Below are 23,968 nucleotides of genomic sequence, written 5' to 3'. Positions count from 1 at the left end.
ATCTCTGTCCATTTTAGGAACTGTCCAGAGTAGGAGAAAATCCCCATAGCAAACATATGCTGCTCTGGACGGTTCCTAAAATAGACAGAGATGTCAGCAGAGAGCACTGGGCTCGTGATGTCAGCAGAGAGCTCTGTGTTCCATAAAGAAAATAATTTCCTCTGTAGTATTCAGCAGCTAATAAGTACTGGAAGGATTAAGATTTTTTTAAGAGAAGTAATTTACAAATCTGTTTAACTTTCTGGCACCAGTTGATTTATTTATTTTTATTAAGTTTTCCACTGGAGTACCCTTTTAAGCTGAAGGTGGCCAGGGAATGCTGGGAATTGTAGTTTTGCAAGCTGCACATTGTCAGGACATGCTGGGTGCTGTAGTTTTGCAACAGGCTTGGGAACACTGTCCTAGACCATTGGTCCTAAGCTGCTTTAGAACTACAATTCCCACCATGCCTTGACAGCTGGGAGTTGTAGTTTTTTTAAGCTGTAGGCCAGTGGTCTCCAACCTGCGTAACCTCCAGATGTTGCAAAACTACAACTCCCAGCATGCCCGGACAGCCAACGGCTGTCCGGGCATGCTGGGAGTTGTAGTTTTGCTACATCTGGAGGTTACGCAGGTTGGAGACCACTGCTGTAGGCTGTCAGGGTATACTGGGAGATATTGTTTTGCAAGCTGCAGGTGGCCAGGGAATGCTGGGAATTGTAGTTTAGCAAGCTGCAACAGCATGAGGGCAACTGAAGTTGTACAAACTGCAGCCTGTCAGCACATGCTGGGATCTGTAGTTCCGCAAGCTGCACATTATCAGGACATGTCTCGGGAACACAGTCCTAGACCATTGGTCCTAAGTAGAGATAAGCGAACTTACAGTAAATTCGATTCGTCACGAACTTCTCGGCTCGGCAGTTGATGACTTTTCCTGCATAAATTAGTTCAGCTTTCCGGTGCTCCGGTGGGCTGGAAAAGGTGGATACAGTCCTAGGAGACTCTTTCCTAGGAATGTATCCACCTTTTCCAGCCCACCGGAGCAATGGACAGCTGAACTAATATATGCAGGAAAAGTCATCAACTGCCGAGCCGAGAAGTTCATGACGAATCGAATTTACTGTTATTTCGCTCATCTCTAGTCCTAAGCTGCTATAGAACTACAAACCCCACCATGACAGCTGGGAGTTGTAGCTTTTTTTTTTTTTTTAAGCTGTAGGCCAGTGGTCTCCAACCTGCGTAACCTCCAGATGTTGCAAAACTACAACTCCCACCAGGACATGCTGGGTGCTGTAGTTTAGGAACAGACTTGGGAACACCGTCCTAGACCATTGGTCCTAAGCTGCTATAGAACTACAATTCCCACCATGCATACTGGGAGTCATAGTTCTAACAGCCAGAGTCCAGACTGGGACTGCAGCGCCCCCCGGCTGTGGAGTGATTAGTTACATTCAGTGTATGGGGGGGCACAGTACATTCAGGGGAGGGAGCCCAATCCTCTCCAGGGACATACATTCTATTCCATGCAAAATGTACATTCAGTATAAAACGACCTCCATTGTTCTTCTCGGGGTGAGACTGTGATCCAGGGCATCATGTGGCAGTGCTAAGCACCCCCAGAAGTCTTCTCAGCAGCAGAATCAACACACCCCTATTATTTTTGGCAGTATTACAAAAGACGCCCTTAAAAAAGAGGGGGTACCCTTACTTTTTTTTTTTTTTTGCTAATATCAAACCCAAGAGCATGTCATTTATAGCTTCCGGGGCTGATGCGACAATGTCGGAGTCTCTCAATGGTCTGCGCGGTCTCACCGGCTGGTCACACCCAGCACACGCTTCATATTCTCGTAGACGACGTAGCTGATGCTGACGGCTGGTATCACTTTCATGAAGTTGGGGGCGATTCCCCGATAGAGGCCGAGGACCCCTTCATGAGCCACGATGGAACGGAACAGAGCCACCATGGAGAGCTGCGGAGACCCCTGGATAGTAGCTGGAGAGAGAGAGACATCGTCATGTACCGGCCGAAATATCACAAACATATCCTAATAGAGGCATCCATAAACCTCCAGAGCTGCACTCACAATTCTGCAGCCATCGAACACACCACTACATTCTCATGATCTCTGCAGTCTCTATACCTTAAAGGGGTACTCCGGTGGAAAACTTATTTTTTTTTAAATCAACTGCTGCCAGAAAGTTAAACATATTTGTAAATTACTTCTATTAAAAAATCTTAATCCTTCCAGTACTTATTAGCTGTTGAATACTACAGGGGAAATGGTTTTCTTTTTGGAACACAGAGCTCTCTGCTGACATCACAAGCACAGTGCTCTCTGCTGACATCTGTGTCCATTTTAGGAAGTGTCCAGAGTAGGAGAAAATGCCCATAGCAACCATATGCTGCTCTGGACAGTTCCTAAAATGGACAGAGATGTCAGCAGAGAGCTCTGCGTTCCAAAAAGAAAATAATTTCCAATGTATTGAGCAGCTAATAAGTACTGGAAGGATAAAGATTTTTTTAACAGAAGTAATTTACAAATCTGTTTAACTTTCTGGCACCAGTTGATAAAAAAAAAAATAAAGTGTTTTCCCCCAGAGCACCCCTTTAACCCCTATCCACAGAGATGTGTGAGGGCTTGTTGTTTGTCAGGACTTACTGTACTTTCCAAAGACACATTTTATTTTATCATACAATGTAAGGTGGGATACAATTTTAAAATTTTCACTTTAATGCTGCAAAAGTTCTGGTGAAACTGACATGTTATACAGTGGGGCAAAAAAGCTATATAAATATAAGTATCATTGTAATGGTGCTGACCCACGGGATACACACAGTGGGGCAAAAGAGGATTTAGTCAGCCACCAATTGTGCAAGTTCTCCCACTTAAAAAGATGAGAGGCTGTAATTTCCATCATAGGTTATAACCTCAACTATGAGAGACAGAATGAGAAAAAAAATCCATAAAATCACATTGTCTGATTTTTAAAGATTTTATTTTGAAATTATGGTGGAAAATAAGTATTTGGTCACCTACAAACAAGCAAGATTTCTGTCTCTCACAGACCTGTAATTTCTTCTTTAACCCCTTAAGGACCCGGGGGTTTTTCCATTTTTGCACTTACCTTTAAAAAAATCAATTCTTTCAATTTTGCACCTAAAAATCTAAATTGAAGAAAGAACGCCATTTTGTAACTTTTAGGGGCTTCCGTTTCTACGTAGTATATTTTTCGGTAAAAATGACACCTTATCATTATTCTGTAGGTCCATACGGTTAAAATGATACCCTACTTATATAGGTTTGATTTTGTCGGACTTCGGGAAAAAATCATAACTACATGCAGGAAAATTTATACGTTTAAAATTGTCCTTTTCTGACCCCTATAACTTTTTTTTTTTTTTTTTTGCTTACGGGGCGGTATGAGGGCTCATTTTTTGGCCATGTTTTGAAGTTTTTAGAGGTACCATTTTTGTATTGATCAGACATTTTGATAACTTTTTATTTATTTTTTCATTCTATAAAACGTGACCAAAAATACGCTATATTTGACTTTGAATTTTTTTGCGCGTACGCCATTGACCGTGAGGTTTAATTAACGATATATTTTTATAATTCGGACACTTCCGCACGCGGCGATACCACATGTTTATTTTTATTTACACTTTTTCTTAAATGGGAAAAGGGGGGTGATTCAAACTTTTATTAAGGAAGGGGTTATTAACTTTTTTTTTTGCAGTGTTACAGCTCCCTCTAGTGGCTATAATTCTGGACTAACTGATCTTTTACATCGATATCTCATAGGATAACATTGATCAATGATTCTGCTGCTTGACTGCTCATGCCTGGATCTCAGGCACTGAGCAGTCATTCGGCGATTGGCAACGCAGGAGGAAGGGGAGGACCTGCCTTGTGTCTGCCAGCTGTTCAGGATGCCGCAATTTCGCTGCGGCGGTCCCGAACAGTCCGCTGAGCTAGCTGGGAGCAGTTTACTTTCACTTAAGGGGTAATAGCACATGGCACCCCGATCAGTGCCGCGCCCTATTAGCCACGGGTCTCGGCCATTGTTAGAGGCCGGGCCCGATACGGTATGACGCGGGGCCACGCCGTGGCCCCGCGTTATAGAAGGGGAGCAGACTCAGGGCATACATGTATCCCCTGCATCCTTGAGAGGCTCCTCTGTCCTCCACTCATTACCTGTATTAATGGCACCTGTTTGAGGTTGTGGACGGGTGTCTTTTATACTTATAACAAGTTCAAACAGTCACATTCCAAACTCCACTATGGCCAGGACCAAAGAGCTGTCGAAGGACACCAGAAACAAAATTGTAGACCTGCACCAGGCTGGGAAGACTGAATCTTCAATAGGCAAGCAGCTTGGGGTGAAGAAATCAGCTGTGGGAGCAATTATTAGAAAATGGAAGACATACAAGACTACTGATAATCTCCCTCGATCTGGGTCTCCACACAAGATCTCACCCTGTGGTGTCAAAATGATCACAAGAACGATGAGCAAAAATCCCAGAACCACACGGGGGACCTATTGAATGACCTGCAGAGAGCTGGGACCAAAGTAACAAAGGCTACCATCAGTAACACACTATGCCGCCAGGAACTCCAATCATGCAGTGCCAGACGTGTCCCTCTGCTTAAGCCAGTACATGTCCGGGCCAGTCTGAAGTTTGCTAGAGAGCATTTGGATGATCCAGAAGAGGATTGGGAGAATGTCATATGGTCAGATGAAACCAAAGTAGAACTTTTTGGTAAAAACTCAACTCATCGTGTTTGGAGGAGAAAGAATGCCGAGTTGTATCTAAAGAACACCATACCTACTGCGAAGCATGGGGGGTGGAAATATCATGCTTTAGGGCTGTTTTTCTGCCAAGGGACCAGGACGACTGATGCGTTTAAAGGAAAATATGAATGGGGCCATGTATCAGAGACTTTGAGTGAAAACCTCCTTCCATCAGCAAAGGCATTGAAGAAGAAATGTGGCTGGGTCTTTCAGCATGACAATGATCCCAAACACACTGTCCGGCCAATTAGGGAGTGGCTTCGTAAAAAGCATTTCACGGTCCTGGAGTCGCCAAGCCAGTCTCCAGATCTCAACCCCATAGAAAACCTTTGAAGGGAGTTGAAAGTCTGTGTTACCCAGCGACAGCCCCAAAACATCACTGCTCTAGAGGAGATCTGCATGGAGGAATGGGCCAAAATACCAGCAACAGTGTGTGAAAACCTTGTGAAGACTTATAGAAAACGTTTGACCTCTGTCATTGCCAACAAAGGGTACATAAAGTATTGAGATTAACTTTTGTTATTGACCAAATACTTATTTTACACCATAATTTGCTAATAAATTCTTTAAAAATCAATGTAATTTTATGGATTATGTCTCTCATAGTTGAGGTATAACCTATGATGAAAATTACAGGCATCTCTCATCTTTATAAGTGAGAGAACTTGCAAAATTGGTGGCTGACTAAATACTTTTTTGCCTCACTGTACGTATTCCGTGGGTCAGCACCATTACAATGATACTTATATAGCTTATGTTTTAGTAATTAAAGGGGTACTCCGTTGGAAAACTGGTGCCAGAAAGTTAAACAGATTTGAATATTACACAAGGAAAGAATGGAGGATGGCACTCACCCAGATGGAAGCTTCAAATATTCTTTATTCTACAAACACGGTGGCGGTGTCAGACAGGTAAACAGACAGGAATGCCGAGGGCCTCAGCGTGCAGGTTGCACGCTGAGGCCCTCGGCGTTCCTGTCTGTTAACCTGTCTGACACCGTCACCGTGTTTGTACAATGAAGAATATTTGAAGCTTCCATCTGGGTGAGTGCCATCCTCCATTCTTTCCTCGTGTACATTTGGATTTGTCAATCAGTCTTGGATTGAGCACCGCAAGATTTGGTTTTGCTTCGCCCTTCTGCTCCACGGGAGGTTTCTGTCCTCCCTGAGCTCGCCTTAGGACACCTGCGTTACGGTTTGACAGGTGTACCGCCCCAGTCAAACTCCCCACCTGCGACTGTCCCCTGTAGCTGCCAATTTGCCGTATATACAGCAGTGCCGGATCGTGTATCTACTATTTGCTACTTGAGATTTGTAAATTACTTCTATAAAAAAAATCTCAATCCTTCCAGTACTTATCAGCTGCTGTATGCTCCACAGGAAGTTCTTTTCTTTTTGAATTTCCTTTCTGTCTGACTACAGTGCTCTATGCTGACACCTCTGTCCATTTGAGGAACTGTGCAGAGTAGGAGCAAATCCCCATAGGAAACCTATCCTGCTCTGGACAGTTCCTGACATGGACAGAGGTGTCCACAGAGAGCACTGTGGTCAGACTGGAAAAAACTACACATCTTCCACTCATGCATACAGCAGCTGATAAGTACTGGAAGGATTAAGATTTTTAAATAGAAGTAATTTACAAATATGTTTAACTTTATGGCACCAGTTAATAAAAAAATAATAATAATGTTTTCCGGCGGAGTACCCCTTTAAAAAAAAATCTTCATCGCTTTTTATAATTTTTTTCTGGCATACGATGTGGGCAAAAATCTACAAATTTTGACGATGACCCCTTACATACCTTTGCTCCGAAGCTATGTCTCACCTAAGATCCCCTCCTTCTGTCTTCTTTAAATTGCATACTGGAGGCAGGCCCACCGACTCAATTTGAATATTAATTGTCGCTGGTCACATTAGCACTCAGTAGGCACAAGCGCTCACGTGACCAGCGCCAATGAATATTCAAATCGAGCTGGCGCGCCCGCCTCCACCACGAAATTCACAGAGGACATAGAAGGGGATTTTTGGTGTGACATATCTCTGGAGTGAAGGTACGTAATGGAGTCAGTGACCCCTCATCGGTCTCCTGTTCACACACAATATAACCCAGTGTATTGGGTTTAGTGTGGGTGAACAGGATGACCGTTTTCTGCAATAGACACGATTTGAAAAATTGAGCCCAGTCATTTAGGTAAAAATAGGGGGCATACTTAAGGGGTTAAATTTTTTTTTTTTTTTTTTTAACACTTTATTAGTCCCCCTAGGGTACATGTATCAGCAATCTTTTGATTGCTCATACAGATCATTGTGATACTACTGTATTACAATGATCCATTAGATCGGCATTCTACTGCTACAGGCTGTCATAGGCAATGGATCTTCTCCTCACCATTGCATCGCCCTGCGATGCAATGGTGAGGAGCAGATCCATTGCCTATGACAGCCTGTAGCAGTAGAATGCCGATCTAATGGATCATTGTCCGCTGTCACTGCACCGCCAATGATGCACAGCAAAAGCTGTCAGTCGCATCCTGAGCCATCTCCATACACAAAATGATGCACATATATTTGATTTTGCAGGAAAAGGTTAAAACAGGATGATACATTGTAGAAATTGTTTAACTTTTATTTTCTCAATTACTCTGGGAAGTGGAGTACTGCACAGTTGCCATATTAGCTTTCCTAAAAGACGACATAACTTCAGCTGCATTCACATCTCCTTTTTGCAATACGGTTCCAGTCTCAGGTTTTTTGTAAAAAAAAAAACAAAAAAACGTATGTCTCAAAACCGGACCGAACCGTATACAACTGTTCATACCTCTGTACGGTTTTAAACCGTATACAGTTTGAAAACGGATGTCCGGTTGCATACGGTTTAATACGTTTTCTGAAAGAAAAACGGATACGGTTTTAGGTTTGTCCTTAATTAAATAAAGTTCTTCTTGTTCAATTTGTGGGAAGAACTTTCGGTGTGTACTGCGCATGTGCAAACTGCAAAACCATATTGGGCAAACCGGATGAAACGGTAATCACATACGGTTCTGTACGGTTCCCATTGACCACCATTTAAAAAAAAAAATAATAATAATAACATATACGGGTCGTATGCGGTTTTTCACCCGGACATAAAACCGTAGTAGACTACGGTTTTGTGTACGTGGGGAAAATAACGGATAAAACCGTAAATGATGCAAAACGTACACAACCAGATGCTACGGTTAACATACGGTTTTCAATGACATGTCTATACATACGGTTTGCAATGCGGTTCCATATGGTTTTTACACTGAAACCGGATACGATAACCGTATTGCAAAAACGAGATGTGAATGCAGCCTTACAGTGGTTAACCAGGAATATCAAACCATAACTGCTTTCTTTCAGAAACAGTGCCACTCTTGTCCTAAGTTCGTGTGTAGTATTGCAGCTCACTTTTTTTTTAAAGTGAATGGAGTCAAATGGTAATACCACACACAAAACCTGATGACAGGCGGCTCTTTTTGGAAAAAGGCAGCTATGTTTTTTCAAATTCTGGAAACCCTTTTAAGCCCTCTTAAAATACTCTTTACATGGGAGGGAGACCTAAAAGGGGTACTCCGCCTCCAGATATCTTATCCCTTATCCAGGGTATAGGAGATAATATGTCTGATGGCAGGGTTCACCTCTGACCCCCCTCCACGTCTCGGGCATGACACCTAAGTCATCCGTTGCATGGAGCGAACCCCACTCTGTGCCAGATGACGGCAATCACAGTGGTCACACCCCTCCATTCATGTCTAAGGGAAGAAGCTCTATGGCTATGTACATACACAAAAATGGAGAGGGCGTGGCGCGATGTCACGAACACGGAAGCTCCAAGCTTCTGTGTTCAGAACGCTGTGACGCCAGCCCTGAGATTGCGGGGGTTCCAGCGGTTGGACCCCCTGCGATACGATATCTAACCCCCTATCCTTTGGATAGGGGATAAGATGTCTTGGGGCGGAGTACCCATAATAGTAAGATAATTTTGAAGGGAGGGGGAACGCTATTTAGGGGACCCTCCCTAATACAGACCGGCACGTCAGCATTAATGAAGTGTAGTGTTACATGGCAGGTATTCAAACGGGGGGGCGCTCTTTGACCCACCTCTGACACATCTATAGGTCACAGGTAGAGCATCCATATGGTACCATTCTTTAGTGCAGTGTTTCCCAACCAGGGTGCCTCCAGCTTTTGCAAAACTATAACTCGCAGCATGCCCGGACAGCCAACGGCTGTCCGGGTATGCTGGGAGTTGTAGTTTTGCAACAGATGGAGGCACTCTGGTTGGGGAACACTGCATTAGTGGCATAAGACAGGAAGGGGTTAACATGGATTTTAACACTGCAAACACATTCTCACCTTGCGCCTGCATGCGTGTCCTAACCAAGGCTAGAGGATAGCTGGCGATCTGCCCGCATGTGCTAGAGATTGTGCCGCACGCCAATAACACAAGCACTCCTGGGTTGGGGCTGGAGCCCGTCTGGTACCGCTGTAACCACGTGTTCTTCAGGGTCTATATCATGGGGAACAATGAGAAAAGGTTTATGGAGGAGGACAAGAAATTACAGACCAGATACTCTGCACGGATCTGTGCCCACAAAGCTCACCTCATATACTGCCAAGTCTATACCCGCATATGGCACAATGCCCAGCAGGTTTGGGAGGTAGCCCTTAAAGAATGCCCTGAAGCCTTCGGTGCGGAGGATATGTCTAGCACAATCCGTCATTCCTGAGTACTGACCGGTCCGCCGTAGAGCCAGCCTTGTCTTGAGGACCTGAGGAGACAAAGTCAAGGATCTCATCACATCTGATCCCAGATATACTTTACTGCAGGATTATCAAATTTCCTGTATCCCTAGATTGTCCCCGATTCATTGTGCTGCCCAGTGACATGTGGGCTCCACTCACCTCCATAGGATAGATGACAGTCTGGGCTATGGCACCGGCCAGGGACCCCGCAATGAACCTCTCTCTGACCCTCAGGGTCTCGTTCTGGCCACGGATCAGCTTCTTGATCTGTGAAATAAGACGATAGTCATCAAGCGTCACAGACCCAAGAATGTGAGGCGAGAATGTCTTTACATAGTGTGAATGTCTAGTTACTAAACAAAACTTTAGGGCATGCTGGAAATTTTGGGGGACCAGACAACAAAATAAATAAAGCACCCATCATAAAGCATCAGAACCCATTGTAAAACAGATGCCCAGACCCTAGAATAAAGGCCACAGAACCTGAAATGCATTCTGACCAGGCCCTAAAATAAATGCAGACCCCGGACTAGTTGTGTGGTAAATACAGATGCCAGATCAGATTCCAGAGAACTCAGAATAAACACATTCACCAGATCAGACCCCAGATCAGAAACCGTGGGTATATCTTGCTGCCACTAGGAGGCTGACACCAGGCATACAAAACAAAGTCGGCCCCTCCTGGCAGTATAAACGCAGTCTACTGACCCTGAGCTAATCAGTTTAGTCCCAAAGCAGTAGGAGAGGACCGACAGAGAAACAAACCAGCAGGTGTCCGAGGGAACCAGACAAAAAAAGGAACCAAACACAACCCCTTAGACAGAAAACCGAACCATAGCAACAAACACAATGGGTGGGTGTTGTGTCCCCCAATGGATCCTCCGAGAAAGAGATTATATGGTAAACATAAAAAAAATCTACTTTTCTTTGTCTGCTCCATTGGGGGAATCAGAGACCGTGGGATGTACCACAGCAGTCCCCGGGGTGGGAAAAATACCCAACTCAGAATTAGGCAGAAGATTGAGCCACTGCCGCCTGCAACACTTTGCGACCCAAGCTAGCGTCAGCTGACGCAAAAGTGTGCACCTGGTAGAATTTAGTAAAGGTGTGCAAGGACGACCAGGTGGCCACTTTACAGACTTGCAAGTCCAAAGCACTATTGCGGAGCGCCCAAGAAGCCTCAACGGAACGCGTGGAATGCACAGTCACCCGAAAAGGTGGGACCTTCCCTTTACGACGGTACGATTCAGAGATGGCAGAATGGATCTACTGCGAGATGGCCGCCTTGGAAGACAGAAGATCCTTGCGACCACCCACCGGAATAACAAAGAAGGAGTCACCCTGCCGAAAGGAGGAGGTGACAGAAAGATAGATCCGGACAGCTCGAACAACGTCCAGACTATGTAGGGAACGCTCCTTAGTGTTGGATGGAGCCGGGCAAAATAAAGGAAGAATGATCTCCTTGTTCACGTGAAAGCAGTAAAACACCTTGGGCAAGAAGGAGGGAGGCAGCCGAAAAACCACCTTGTCTTGATGAAGGACCAAGAAGGGAGAGCGACAAGAGAGCCGCCAACTCGGAGACCCTCCTAATGGAGGTAATCGCGATGAGGAAGGAGACCTTTCACGAAAGGATGCGAAGAGAGTCGTCCTGGTGAGGTTCGAACGGAGCCTCCCTCAAGGCGATAAGCACCAGGTTGAGATCCCAAGGAGGGGTGGGAGACCTGTATGGCGGCGCTGCATGGGCCACACCCTGCAGGAAGGTGCGCACATGAGAACTGGAAGCCAACAGCTGCTCAAGCAGAATAGAATGAGCTGACATTTGACCCTTAAGAGAGCCGAGTGCCAAGCGCTGATCCAGACCGGATTTGCAAGAAGGCAAGGAAAAAAAAAATGACCGGGGAAATGCCTGAGCCTCGCTCCACCGGAAATAGGTCCACCAAGTGCGATGGTAAATCTTAGTGTAAGAAGGCTTACGCGCTCAAAACATGGTGCGAATCACTCTGGTAGAAAACCCCAGAGCTCTCAAAACCACGGTATCAACCGACACACAGCGTCAGTAAATTGGGGGTGGCAGAGAGGACCCTAGGAGAGCAGTTCGGGACGAACTGGAAGAAGCAGAGGTACGTCGGCGACTACCCAAATTACATCGGCGTACCACGCACGTCTGGAGCCACCAGAATGGCGGAGATGCCCTTCGCCTTGAGTTTTCTCAGAACCCTGGGAAGGAGAGGGAAGAGAGGAAAGAGGTAGGGAAGGCTGAAGGATGACCACGGGATCACGAGCGCGTCCACTGCCAGAGCCAGAGGGTTGCGGGACTCCGCAACAAAGTAAGGAACCTGTCTGTTGTGGAGAGACGCGAAGAGATCCACATCCGCGGTGTCCCAAAGATCGCAGATCTGATCAAAGGCCTCCGGATGGAGAGACCACTCCCCTGGATCCGCAGAGGAGCAACTGAGAAAGTCTGCACCGTTAGGTCGTGAAACACTACTCCCCAACTCAGTAGACTCGCATCGGTCGTGACGACCTGCCAGTGGAGGGGGAGAAACAACCGCCCCTGGAGGAGAGGAGAGTGTAGCCACCACCAAAGAGACCGGCAAAAGGAGGGGGGCAGAAGAATCCGGCGATCCAGGGAGGACGGGGACTTGTCCCACAGGGCCAGGATGGCCAGCTGGAGAGGGCGACATTGGAACTGGGCAAAAGGAAATGCCTTAATGGCCGCTAACATCTAGCCCAACACCTCCATGCAGAAGCGAATTAGAACAGGAGAGGGGCGCCGTAGACGATGGACACCCTCCAATAGGGAGCGCTGCTTGTCCAACGGAAGACGAACTTGGGTGGCCGCTGGGTCGAAACGGCGACCCAGGAAGACAAGGGACTGAGTGGGAGAAAGGTTGGACTTCTTGTTGATCACCCATCTGAAGGCAGACAGTCTGTACCGTGAGAGAAAGGCTCTTCAAGTTTTGGGACCGGGACAGAGCTTTGATCAAAAGGTCGTCCAGGTAAGGAAGAACTGAGATCCCCCAAGTCCGAAGGATGGCAATCATCGCTGCCATGACTTTGGTGAAAACCCTGGGAGCCATGGCTAGACCAAAAGGAAGAGCCATGAACTGGAAAGGACCCGCAGGGACAACAAAGCAGAGAAATTGCTGTTGGGTGGGGAAAATGGGGATGTGCAGGTAAGCATCCCGGATATCCACTGAGGAAAGAAACTCCCCCAGATCCTTGGACGCAACCACCGAGTGGACTCCATGCAGAAATGGCACAGGAGCAGGTGGCGGTTGAGCAATTTGAGGTCCATAATGGGGCGGACAGAGCCCTCTTTTCTTTGGGCCGACAAAAATTTGGAGTAGAACCCCGAAAAACGCTCCCATGGAGGAACTGGAACAATCACTCCCTGAGTGAGGAGGGTTCATAAAGCGACCTGAAAGGCCGTCGCCAAAGAAGGGGAACAAGGCGGCCTTTCGGAAGAAACGATCCCTGGGAAAAGAAGTAAACTCTATCCGGTAACCCTCGAATACGACGTCTCAAACCAAAGAGTCCTGAACCTGTGCTAGCCAAACGTCCCGGAAAAGAGACGGATGCCCTCCCATCGGAGAATAGGACACGGGTGGGGGCGTCCCTTCAGGAGGAGGGAGGAGGTTTACGGTTACCGGACTTGGCCGTGAAACCACCCGAACGGTTGTCTGACTTCCAGGAAGGGCGCGCACTGAAGGAGGGAGCTTTGTGAGACTGGGAGGGCGTCTGCTTGGGAGGACGACCAGAGGCAAAAGCCCGAAAGGAAGCAGACTTCTGGCAGGGATCGGAGCGGCGAGGTTTGTTCTGCGGCAGCAGAGAGCATTTACCCCCAAAGCGCCAAGTAACGGAGAAAGGCAATTCAGTGAGGGACTTCTTCGAAGCAGCATCTGCTGCAAGCCACATGGAGTGATGAATCGCAACCAAGTTATCAGAGGTAAAGGCCGTACATCGGGCAGACTCCAGATTTGCCGAACAGAGGAAATCCCCGGCCTGGGAGAGTTAACGAGCGAGATACGCCAAGTCCTCCCGAGGGGCGCCCGACAGGATGCATTGGCGAAGTTGAGAAGCCCAAACGAAACAGCCTTGGACACCGAGGTGGAAGCAAAGGTAGGGAGCAAAGATAAACCTGTAGCTTCAAAGGCAAACTTCACCAAGTTCTCGATCTTCTTGTCCGCCGGATCCTTAAAGAACGCTGCATCCAGTAGAGGCAGAGTAGTAGACTTGGACAGGCGAGAAACCTCTACTGCAGTTGGCGTTGTCCACTTGGAAACCAGATCCTGAGAGAAGGCAAACTGAGCTTTAATCTTCTTAGTCCCCTGAAATAGATTGTCCGGATGCTTCCAAGCCACGTCCATCAAGGCGTCAAATTCAGCATGAGAACTGAAAACCTTGGGGTAACGTCGAAAGCGGCAAAAAGAAACTTCTGGATCAGGATCCGAAGTTCTTGGGTCCTCCAGATGAAAAGGGTCTCTGATGGCTGACACCAAGCTGTCCATCATATCAGACACGGCAAAGTGGTCCTCATGATCTGAGGTAGATTCCGACGAGTCATCCGCTACTTCCACTGGAGAGTGGGAGCGTGCGAAGGTAGCCTTGGACTGAGGTTTATTAGACCTGGAATGAGGAGTCTGAGACCTGGGATGGTCACTGAGGCAGCAGTCCCTAGAGTGGGTTTGTGCTGGCGAGCTGTGGAAGAGGATCTAGATCTACGAGAAGAACGTCTATCCCGATTACCCAACTCTGAAGAAGAGCCTGACGAAATCACTTTAGGGCGCTTGTGAGAGTGCTGGAAGTGGGGGTCAGGAGACACTGAGCAGGACTCCCTGGGGGTTGTGCGCAGGGAAAACTGCTCCAAGACAGAGGACACTGATCTGGAGACCCTAACCAGGTCAGAGATTGACTGAGAAAGGGAAGAAACCCACTCTGGGGGAGGGTCGGACACCACGCGTTCCAGGGGGACATCCTGGGAGGCAGGCACGGGAGGGATGGTGCGGATGGTTGAGCAGGTGGAACAGGTGGATTCAGTGGAACCACTGGGCATTTTGGTCTTGCAGCCCACGCAAGAGTAGTAGGTAGTAGGTGACTAAGGCTTTGGCCGCCTGTCTTGGGGGAGGTTCGGGTCTGCCGTGCTAAGGTGCTAATAAGGGGTCTGTATTTATCCTGTTGTCTGGTCTGGGCATAGGTGATAATAAGGAAGCAGTCAGCAGATAAAATGGAGCAAAAATTACCCAGGTCCTGTGTCCCACAGCTGGAGCTAAGAAACAGGCTGTAGCTGTCCTGTGTCCGGAGAGGAAGAGGCAGGCAGCCGCTGAGGTGATATGAGCAGGAAGCAGCTGCAGAGCAGGAAGGAGGGAGGAGAGAAGCAAGCTGCACCGACCAGGGGGGGTGGTCTCCGCACCCAGATGGACCCCAATGGAGGAGGAGAGGGAGGAGTACAGAAGCTGACCCCCCAAAGCGCTTGCACCGAGCTGATAGGAGAATCAGTGACCCCTGGTGCGTGCCGGGGAGTGGGCGGAGTTAAGTTCCGGACTAGGCCGCCACGGCGGCCTCAATTAGTTTCCTGCCCGCTGCGCGAATTGCCCGAGAAGCGTGCAAAAGTGAAACTAAACTGGAGAGCCAGCCGAGCGACCACAGCCCAGCTGACAGGCGCTGCGTTAGGCGTGCCTGAGACCGACAGGCTGAGCAGAATGTAATTGAAGTAAGCAGCTTTAGGGAGGGCGAAGGGGAGGGGGAGGAGAGCTGCCCTGCCATCCTCGGTGTCCCGATACTACATATATAAAGACCGGAGCCCGAATCCCTGCCCCCTATAACAATTAAAAAAAAAGAAAAATGAATGAAAAATCCCCCTGGGGCCCCAGGTATAAAGGGCCCCTAAAAAAGGAAGGAGATTGAAGAGGGAGAAGGAGGGGGGGGGGGGAGGAAGAGGGAATACACTCACCCAGTGACCAGCACATACTCACTTAAGATGTCTTCAGTCAGCTATTTGCCACCTGCGTCATGTCAAGCTGAGACAGCGGGACGAGCAGGGAAGGTAGGGGGACCCAGGCACTGGGAAGGTGCAACCCCAGGCAATGGCCGATGGCGGGAAGGGGTTAGCGAAGCATACTCTATGCCCCGTGCCCCTTAGCCGCCTATGGGGGAACAGGTAGCGCCATGCTCCTAAACCCCAACCTAAAAACAAGGAAATAAAAAAAGGAGAAAAAAAAACCTACAACAGGCCCTAGCTATTAAATAAAAAAATAAGACCAGGTCTGGAGAGCTCCAGACCTGTATCTGCCTCCTACTGACACTAAGCTAAAAACTGACTGGCTCAGGGTCAGTAGGCGGGGTATATCCTGCTGGGAGGGGACGACTTTCTTTTTGTATGCCTAGTATCAGCAAGACATACCCAAGGTCTCTGTGTCCCCCAATGGAGCCGACCGAGAAATACAGATTTCAGACCAGATACCAGTATACAAAATGACATTTAATACAGATCCTAGGCGAGACCTCAGAATAAACGCATACACCAGATCTTACCCCAGAACAGACGGAAAAATACAGATCCCACACACCAGATCAGACCCCAAACCAAAAACAGACCCTAGACGAGATACCGGAATAAATAAAGACCCCAGACCAGAAACCACAATTAGTACAGACCCCAGACTAAATACAGAATTCAAACTAGATACCGGAATACAGACCGACAATAAATACAGATCCCAGATCGGACCTCAAAATAAATAAGACACCAGGATAAATACAGACCCCCAGACCAAACACCAGGATAGATACAGACCCCAGCCCAGACACCAGGATACATACAGACCCCAGGCCAGACACCAGGATAGATACAGACCCCAGACCAGACACCAGGATAAATACAGACCCAAGACCAGACACCAGGATAAATACAGACCCCAGACCAGACACCAGGATGAATTCAGACCACACTAGATATCAAAATAAACACAGATACCAGAATACAACCACCTCCCCCCCCCATAATCTGACAAATACAGATCACAGACAAAACCTCAGAATAAATACAGAACCCAGATGAGACACCACAATTAATACAGATCCCAGATAAAATGACAGAATACAGAAGCAAGACCAGACCTCAGAATAAATGAAGACCCCAGACCAGAAACAACAATTAGTACAGACTCCAGACTAAATACAGAATTTAAACCAGATACCAGAATATAGACCGACAAATTCAGATCTCAGATCAGACCTCAGAATAAATAGACGCCAGGATAAATTCAGTCCCAAGACTAGACACCAGGATAGATACAGAACCCAGACCAGACACCAGGACGAATTCAGACCCCAGACCAGACGACACCAGGATGAATACAGACCCCAGACCAGACACCAGGATAAATACAGACCCAAGACAAGACACCAGGATGAATTCAGATGCCAGACCAGATACCAGAACATTGACCCCCCCCCCCCCCCCCCAGAAACCGACAAATACAGATCATAGACAAAACCTCAGAATAAATACAGACACCACAATTAATACAGATCCCAGGTCAGATACCAGAATAAATACAGATGCAAAACCAGACCTCAGAATAAATGAAGACCCCAGATGAGACACCAAAATAAATACAGGTCCCAGAAGAGACTCCAAAATAAATACAGACCCCAGCATACATATTAGCCAATCCTAACAAGCAGAACAGCAGTGAAAAGTATGGAGGAGGACAAGAAGAGATAGGAGGTGGGTGTCAGACTACCTCAGTCTCCTACAGACAGTACCTTCATTTACTGGGCTCACCTGCTCATACGCCATGAACTTGATAGCAGATTCAGGAGCGATCTTCAGGACGTTTATTCCGTTGCCACGCCACAGTGACCGCACCCCTCCCTCCTCGATCATTCCCTGCAGACCTCTCAATATTGAGAGACCACTAGCTTTTGTCCCATGAACCTGGGGACATGAAGACAAACGAGTCATTCAGTGATATAGTGTATGTGCATATTATATATATATATATATATATATACAAAATAGTAATCCGCAGCACTCCAGGAGTAGGTGCAAAAATAAAGTGCTTTATTCCATACTAATACAGAGCGACGTTTCAGCTGCCATGCAGCCTTTCTCAAGTATATATATATACACACACATACAAACACACACACACACACATTTTATATAGCGTATATACTCGAGCATTAGCCGTTCCGAATATAAGCCGGCCAAGATCCCTAATTTCACCCCGAAAACCTAAGAGAAGTTATTGAGAAATACATCATCCCCCTCGTCATCATCCCCCCCCTTCATCATCACCGCCTGTCAATCCCATTCGTCATCATCCAGACCCCCATTTTGTTTTCTACTCACCTCCCCAGTTGTTGCTTTCTCGGTGGGAAGGAAGGGTGCGCTGGTCCGGGCCGTCCATCTTCAGCCATCTATGCTGCAGGGACCGTCCGGTGGGGAGAGTTAGTCGTTCCGGGCTGTCCATCGTCACCGGGAAGCCCTCTTCTCCGCTCCGGCCCGGCCACGGACTAGTGAAGTTGCATTGACGCCGCCGCGCAGGGACGTCCGTGCGCAGCAGACTTCCGTGACGTACCTGCGCATGAACGTTCCTGCGCGGTGGCGTCAATGCAGCGTCACTAGTTTGGTGCCGGAGCGGAGAAGAGGGCCTCCCGGTGAAGATGGACAGCCCAGAACGACTAACCCTCCCCACCAGACGGTCCCTGCAGCATAGATGGCCGAAGATGGATGGCCTGGCCCATCCCCTCACAGCTAAACCAGAAGTGTTTTTTGTTCACGCGAGTATAAGCTGAGGAGGGCGTTTTCAGCACGAAAAATTGTGCTGAAAAACTCGGCTTATACGCTATATATATATATATATATATATATATATATATATATATATATATATATATATATATATACACATATACATACACACACACACACATATACACACACGTTACTAAATACATAAATATATATGTTTATTTATTTTTTATTTATTTTTCCTTAATATTACCTGCATTAGCACTTTTAGCCGGTCCAGAGGGGCCGTTCCTGTTCTAGAGACGGCCCCTGCCACCCCACCAGCCAGAAGTTGCTTCCACCACATGCCCGATCGGATCTCCTTTTGGGAAAACTCATCAGGAACAGCAAGAGACTCCCCTATGTCGAGCATCTGAAATTATTTTGGAAACAGAGTCACTTAGCCGCCAATAAGAATCATTATAATGCTTCCCTGAAATACTATGTGCTGCTGTGGGTACTCCTCTCTGTCCTTTTTCTTACATCATAACTCCGTCCTCACAACTACATTATATAGTATCTTGACTCCTGTTCTTACAGGATCTATGACGGATCCATCTCGATCCGCCATTACCTGCTTTTTTTGATACTGGGTGTGAATAAAGTCTTATTTATCTTGTTTTCTGATATTACAGTGCTATAAAAAATAAACATAACTGTGGCTAATGGTAATTGTATCACATGTCTGTGAGTCCAGCCTTTGAATAGGCCCTTGTTTCCCAACCAGGGTGCCTCCAGCTGTTGCAAAGCTACAACTCCCAGCATGCCTGGACAGCCAACGGCTGTCCAGGCATGCTGGGAGATGTAGTTTTGCAACAGGTGCAGGCATACTGGTTGGAAAACAGTGGAATTGGCTAAATATCTGATTGGCACACCTCATTCTAAGAACAGAAATAAAAATAATAATAATAAAAATAAAAAAAAATAGTAATAATAATAAAAAGAAGTTAAATAATAAAATAAAATTAAATAAATAAGGAGATTTTTTGTACTCACCATAAAATCTCTTTTCTCGTAGCCTACATTGAGGGACACCTTACTGATGGGTATATGCTCTTGCCACTAGGAGGCGCTGAAACTAGGAAAAAAAGTCAGCTCCTCCCTGGCAGGATATACCCGCCCACTGGAAGTGAGGTAATCTGTTTTGTTACAAAGCAGTAGGAGAAGCCAACAAAGAAATATGTCCGAAGGACCCAAGAAAGGAATCCAGGATAAACAACCCAAGAACCGGAAAAAATAATCCGGGAAAAAAAGATGACGAAATGGGTGGGTGCAGTGTCCCCCAATGATGGCTACGAGAAAGAGATTTTACGGTGAGTGCAAAAAAAAAAATCTTTCCTCGGTCGCTCTTCATTTGGGGATACCTTACTGATGGGACGTACCAAAGCAGGTGGGAATAACAACCAGTAGAGAAAGGAAATCAGTCCCGAGACTGAACCCACTCGTCCGTAAGGTCTGCAGACGAGCCCCCAGGTCAGAGACAAACTAGGCCCAGAAATGTAGCTCCGGCAGGACCCCCGTCCATTGAGATGGACTAGGACGCCAAAGGAAGGGCCTGTCCTCTGTAAAGACTCAAGACACCAAGGCCATATAGAGAGACAAGAAAAGGCCGACCAGGAAGCCAGATGGGCCAGAACCACCCCAGAAGTAGATAGGAAACAACTCACAGGAACCCAGCAGGGAGATCAGTGTACGCCTGAGCAGAAGACGAGCACAGGAGGTGGAGACCAGAGACCACAGAAAAAAAAGAAATCTGCTTTGGAAAGGTCTGGTGCAGGAGATGAAATACCTGAACAGCTGCAGACCCAAAAAACCCTGTCCCAGGGGCCCGCCATGAGCACCCAGAAAGCAACAATAGCCGGACTGGTGTAATCTGGATGACCTGAACGCCCTACAACTCAGGAGGACATGGACCCCGAAAGGAAGAAAGTAACGGAACGCCCTAAAAAGGGCTCATCCCGGATACCGGAGAGACCGACATGGAAACTGGAGATGTCAGAGTCACCTGGAAAACGAACCCCTGAAGAGTAAGGAAAACAAACGTCCGCGAAAACTCTCCGGATGACAAACTTCCACGTGGAAACATGAAGAAGTGAAAAAGTGGAGTACAGAAACACCGCCCCACCAAATGGGATCGCAGAGGAGTCTGGGCCGGAACACTACACATGCCCGAGACCTCAACCATCTCCCCGGCCCAAAGAACCAGAAGAGCCACCTGAAAAAGAAGGCACGCCACAGATTCCTAGGACAGAGTCCAAGCCAAGGAGACTAACCGGACTTGGACCCCAGGGGGGGACCAGAGCACTCTGAAGAAACGTCCCGCCGGAACGGGAAAGGAGGGGGAAACAAAGGGGAACCCAGCTGGGACTCTCATGTTCTGGGCACAGGAAGGTTACTCCAGAAGACTATGGAGTCAGAGCAGTACAACTAACACAGACAAAAGTTGGCATCATCATGGTGGCAGAAAAAGCTCAATAAACTATTCCCCCTAGTGGCCTAGTGGAGGGAAAACAAGGGTGGTCGAGATGAAACTCAAGTACTGAGTGTGCATAAGCACCCTGATCCCCGTAACCCCTGTGGAAAGGGAATTGGCAAAATGCACCAGGCACTATAGGAGTAGGGAAATGCTGCCCCAAAGCCACGAGAAAATTGGGTGACCAGGTGGATCAGCAAACCATGCAGACAGTCTGGCTGTGTGGCATAGGGACCATGGCCACGCCGGGTCCCGCATACGGAAACACACAGTGAAGTGAGATTCCAGCCTTCAGACCGAGTAGCAGGCATGCAGAGAGGGACCTGGTAAAGTAGGGAACCCTGCAAACCAGTATGTGGTGCATAAGACCCATGGGGCAACACTGGGTGACTCACTCGGAGCTACACCTTGGCAGTGGGTTACCTGAACTACCGTCCACATTGTGGAAAGTGTATGGTAGTTGACCCGACGTAGTAGTAAGCCATGCGGAAAACCGCCTGGTTGACTGGTATAGAATTCCTGAGCGCCCTGGGTCACTCCATTCAACCTCCAACAGAAAGCGGGGTACTGGAGTGCGGCCTATCCAACGGGCGACCTGGTGGTATAGAAGACCCAACAGACAAAGGACTGTCTGACTGGCATCAATCCTGTGTACCTGTAAGGACCCTCCTCCAGATCCCTCACCCAGCAGTGAGAAACGGGAAACCTGACCGACTATGTCCGCGGCAGCCCTGAGATCAGAGACCGATGGGGATGGAAACCATGCAGACAACAGTCTGGCTGAACAAGAACACCTCCAGGTGCTGGAAGAAAGGAGACCGTCAGATAGGCGATAACTGTGTCTCTTTGTCATAGGTGGGAGGGCAGGGAGGCCTAGGAGACTGGGATAGAATAGGGGGAAACTGAGGAGCCGTAGAATGCGTCCCTGTCATCCCGTATAGATTCCGTAGGACCTGCTGGGTCAGTTCTACGTATACCGCACACAGTAGTGGGGTACCGGAACTCCAGCCGCAGATACATCAGCCGTGTGACAGGCGGCAGAAGAAACCATGCAGACCACTGTCTGGCTCACTGGTGCGGGGCCATAGTAGACAACGAGTCATTCCGTCGGGCACCTCGCACAGTAGTGAGGTACCGGATCTCCAGTCGCGGATACATCAGCTGTGTGATGAGAGACAGGCGGCAGAGGAAACCATGCAGACCACTGTCTGGCTTACTGGTAAAAGACAGGGACTCGAACACGCGATTCGTCCGGACGGATGGTTGAAGGGCTACGACATTACGCTGGGGCTATCGCTCCCACCTAAGATGCCTTCAGCCAGCTTTTTAGTTACCTGCATCACGCCAGGGAACAAGCAGGGAAAATAGGGGGACCCGGACCCTAGGTGCAACCCCAGGTGCTTGCCGTTGTCAGGAAGGGGTTAACAGTGCATACTCTATGCCCCGTGCCCCTTAGTCACATATGGGGGGGGGGGGGAACAGGTAGCGCCATGCTCCTGAACCCCCAAATGAAAAAAGGAAACAAAAGGGAGTAAAGAACCTGACTTAACAGCCCTACTAGAAAATAGTAATAAAAGACCTGGTCTGACGAGCTCCCAGACCTGTGTCTTGCCTCCTGCTGACACTAGCTAAAACGGATTATCTCACTTCCAGTGGGCGGGTATATCCTGCCAGGGAGGAGACAACTTTTTTTTTCCTAGTTTCAGCGCCTCCTAGTGCCAAGAGCATATACCCATCAGTAAGGTGTCCCCCAATGAAGAGCGACCGAGAAAAATAGTAATAATAATAAAAAAAATAAAAATAGCCCTACAATCCATCCAGCCTGCTTGCTGATGGTTTCCAAATTTTCTCTTTATTCATTTTTTACATTGTTCTATAAGTGATCCCACTTTGCAGTCTGTACCATTGAAGGGCTTATCCAGGGATAGAATAACACTTTCAAAAATAGCACCACACCCGTCCTCAGGTCGTGTGTGGTATTGCAGCTCAGCTCCATTGAAGTAAATAGAGCCATGTTGTAATACAGCACACAACCTAAGATCAGGGGTGATGCTGTTTTTTGGAGGAAATTAGCTCTTTTTTTCTGTTCCTGGAAAAGCCCTTTAACTTGCTGAGTGCTACTTATAATATATGTACTCACAGAGGAATGCTTCCAATACGTCACCACGTCTTCCATATTGTGCAATGGGTTCAGCAGGAAATGATCCCTCCATTCCAACCAGTCTATGGTTAGGGTGCCGTCACGATCCATGCTGGATATAAGAAGAAGACAAAAAATAAGCAAAACCTTCAGTAGTACGGTAATACCAGGGGGCTCCATTAGGTGACAGTATTACAGCTATTTAAAGGGGTACTCCTTTGCCCCAGCGTTTGGAACATTTTTTTCCGAACGCTTAAAGCAGGCGGCGGGGGTCGTTGCGTCATGGTCACGCCCCCTTGTGACGTCACACCACGCCCCCATCAATGCAAGTCTATGGGAGTCCCATAGACTTGCATTGAGGGGGCGTGGCGTGACCATGACGTCACGACCCCTCTTACCTGCACCCAGCATTCTAAACGAACGCCTGGTGCTGCACAGAGATTGCGGGGGTCCCAGCTGCGGCACCCCCGCGATCAGACATCTAATCCTCTATCCTTTGCATAGGGGATAAGATGTCTAAGGGGTGGAGTACCCCTTTAATGTAACCAGACATGTTAGAACGACATTTCCTGAAATACTCTGTGCTGCCAGGGAACCTTGCACTTTTGACTTAGTAGCTTTTAGACTGTGGGGGTCTCCTGACATGATAGCACTGACCCCCTAACCATAACATTCAAGCCTGCTCCTTGCCCCTGGTGCAGCAGATCTACTCTGGCATATGGGAGTGAGGTATCATTTGCGTGAAATCGTGTGCAATTTTTCAGTTTCTGAGTCTAAATTTAAGAGAGATTGCAGACACATCATAATTTGTGTGAGTTTTTGGAAAGAATACAAATTGGGGGGGGGGGGGGGGGGGGAGACAAGCATCAATGAACTTCCCACATCCTATGCTGCCTAGAAAAAGGGGTAGTATCCTTGCAAAATGTTGTTGATGCAACGACTATCTTTGCACACAAAGCCACGGACCCTCCGAGTGCGAAAAAAAACTGAATACAAAAATGATGAAGCGAGGT

General features: G+C 47.6%; 1 protein-coding gene across 5 annotated transcripts in view; it reads right to left on the bottom strand.

Moving 5' to 3' along the window:
- Positions 1-1,051: 1,051 nt before the first annotated feature.
- LOC130367672 (mitochondrial adenyl nucleotide antiporter SLC25A23-like) overlaps positions 1,052-23,968 on the bottom strand; it is a 46,803-nt gene continuing 23,886 nt past the window's right edge. For all 5 annotated transcript variants that reach the window (XM_056570249.1, XM_056570248.1, XM_056570251.1 and 2 more), the window contains 7 exons: positions 22,956-23,067; positions 18,557-18,715; positions 17,332-17,484; positions 9,702-9,809; positions 9,401-9,568; positions 9,153-9,306; positions 1,052-1,972 (listed from right to left, as the gene is read on the bottom strand). In XM_056570249.1, the coding sequence (XP_056426224.1) occupies positions 1,788-1,972; positions 9,153-9,306; positions 9,401-9,568; positions 9,702-9,809; positions 17,332-17,484; positions 18,557-18,715; positions 22,956-23,067 (1,039 nt within the window). In that variant the 3' untranslated portion in view covers positions 1,052-1,787. The remainder of the gene's footprint in view (positions 1,973-9,152; positions 9,307-9,400; positions 9,569-9,701; positions 9,810-17,331; positions 17,485-18,556; positions 18,716-22,955; positions 23,068-23,968) is intronic.

Source organism: Hyla sarda, chromosome 4, assembly GCF_029499605.1.
Source record: "Hyla sarda isolate aHylSar1 chromosome 4, aHylSar1.hap1, whole genome shotgun sequence".
NCBI classification, from domain to species: domain Eukaryota; kingdom Metazoa; phylum Chordata; class Amphibia; order Anura; family Hylidae; genus Hyla; species Hyla sarda.
This window is presented reverse-complemented; position numbering and strand designations above follow the sequence as displayed.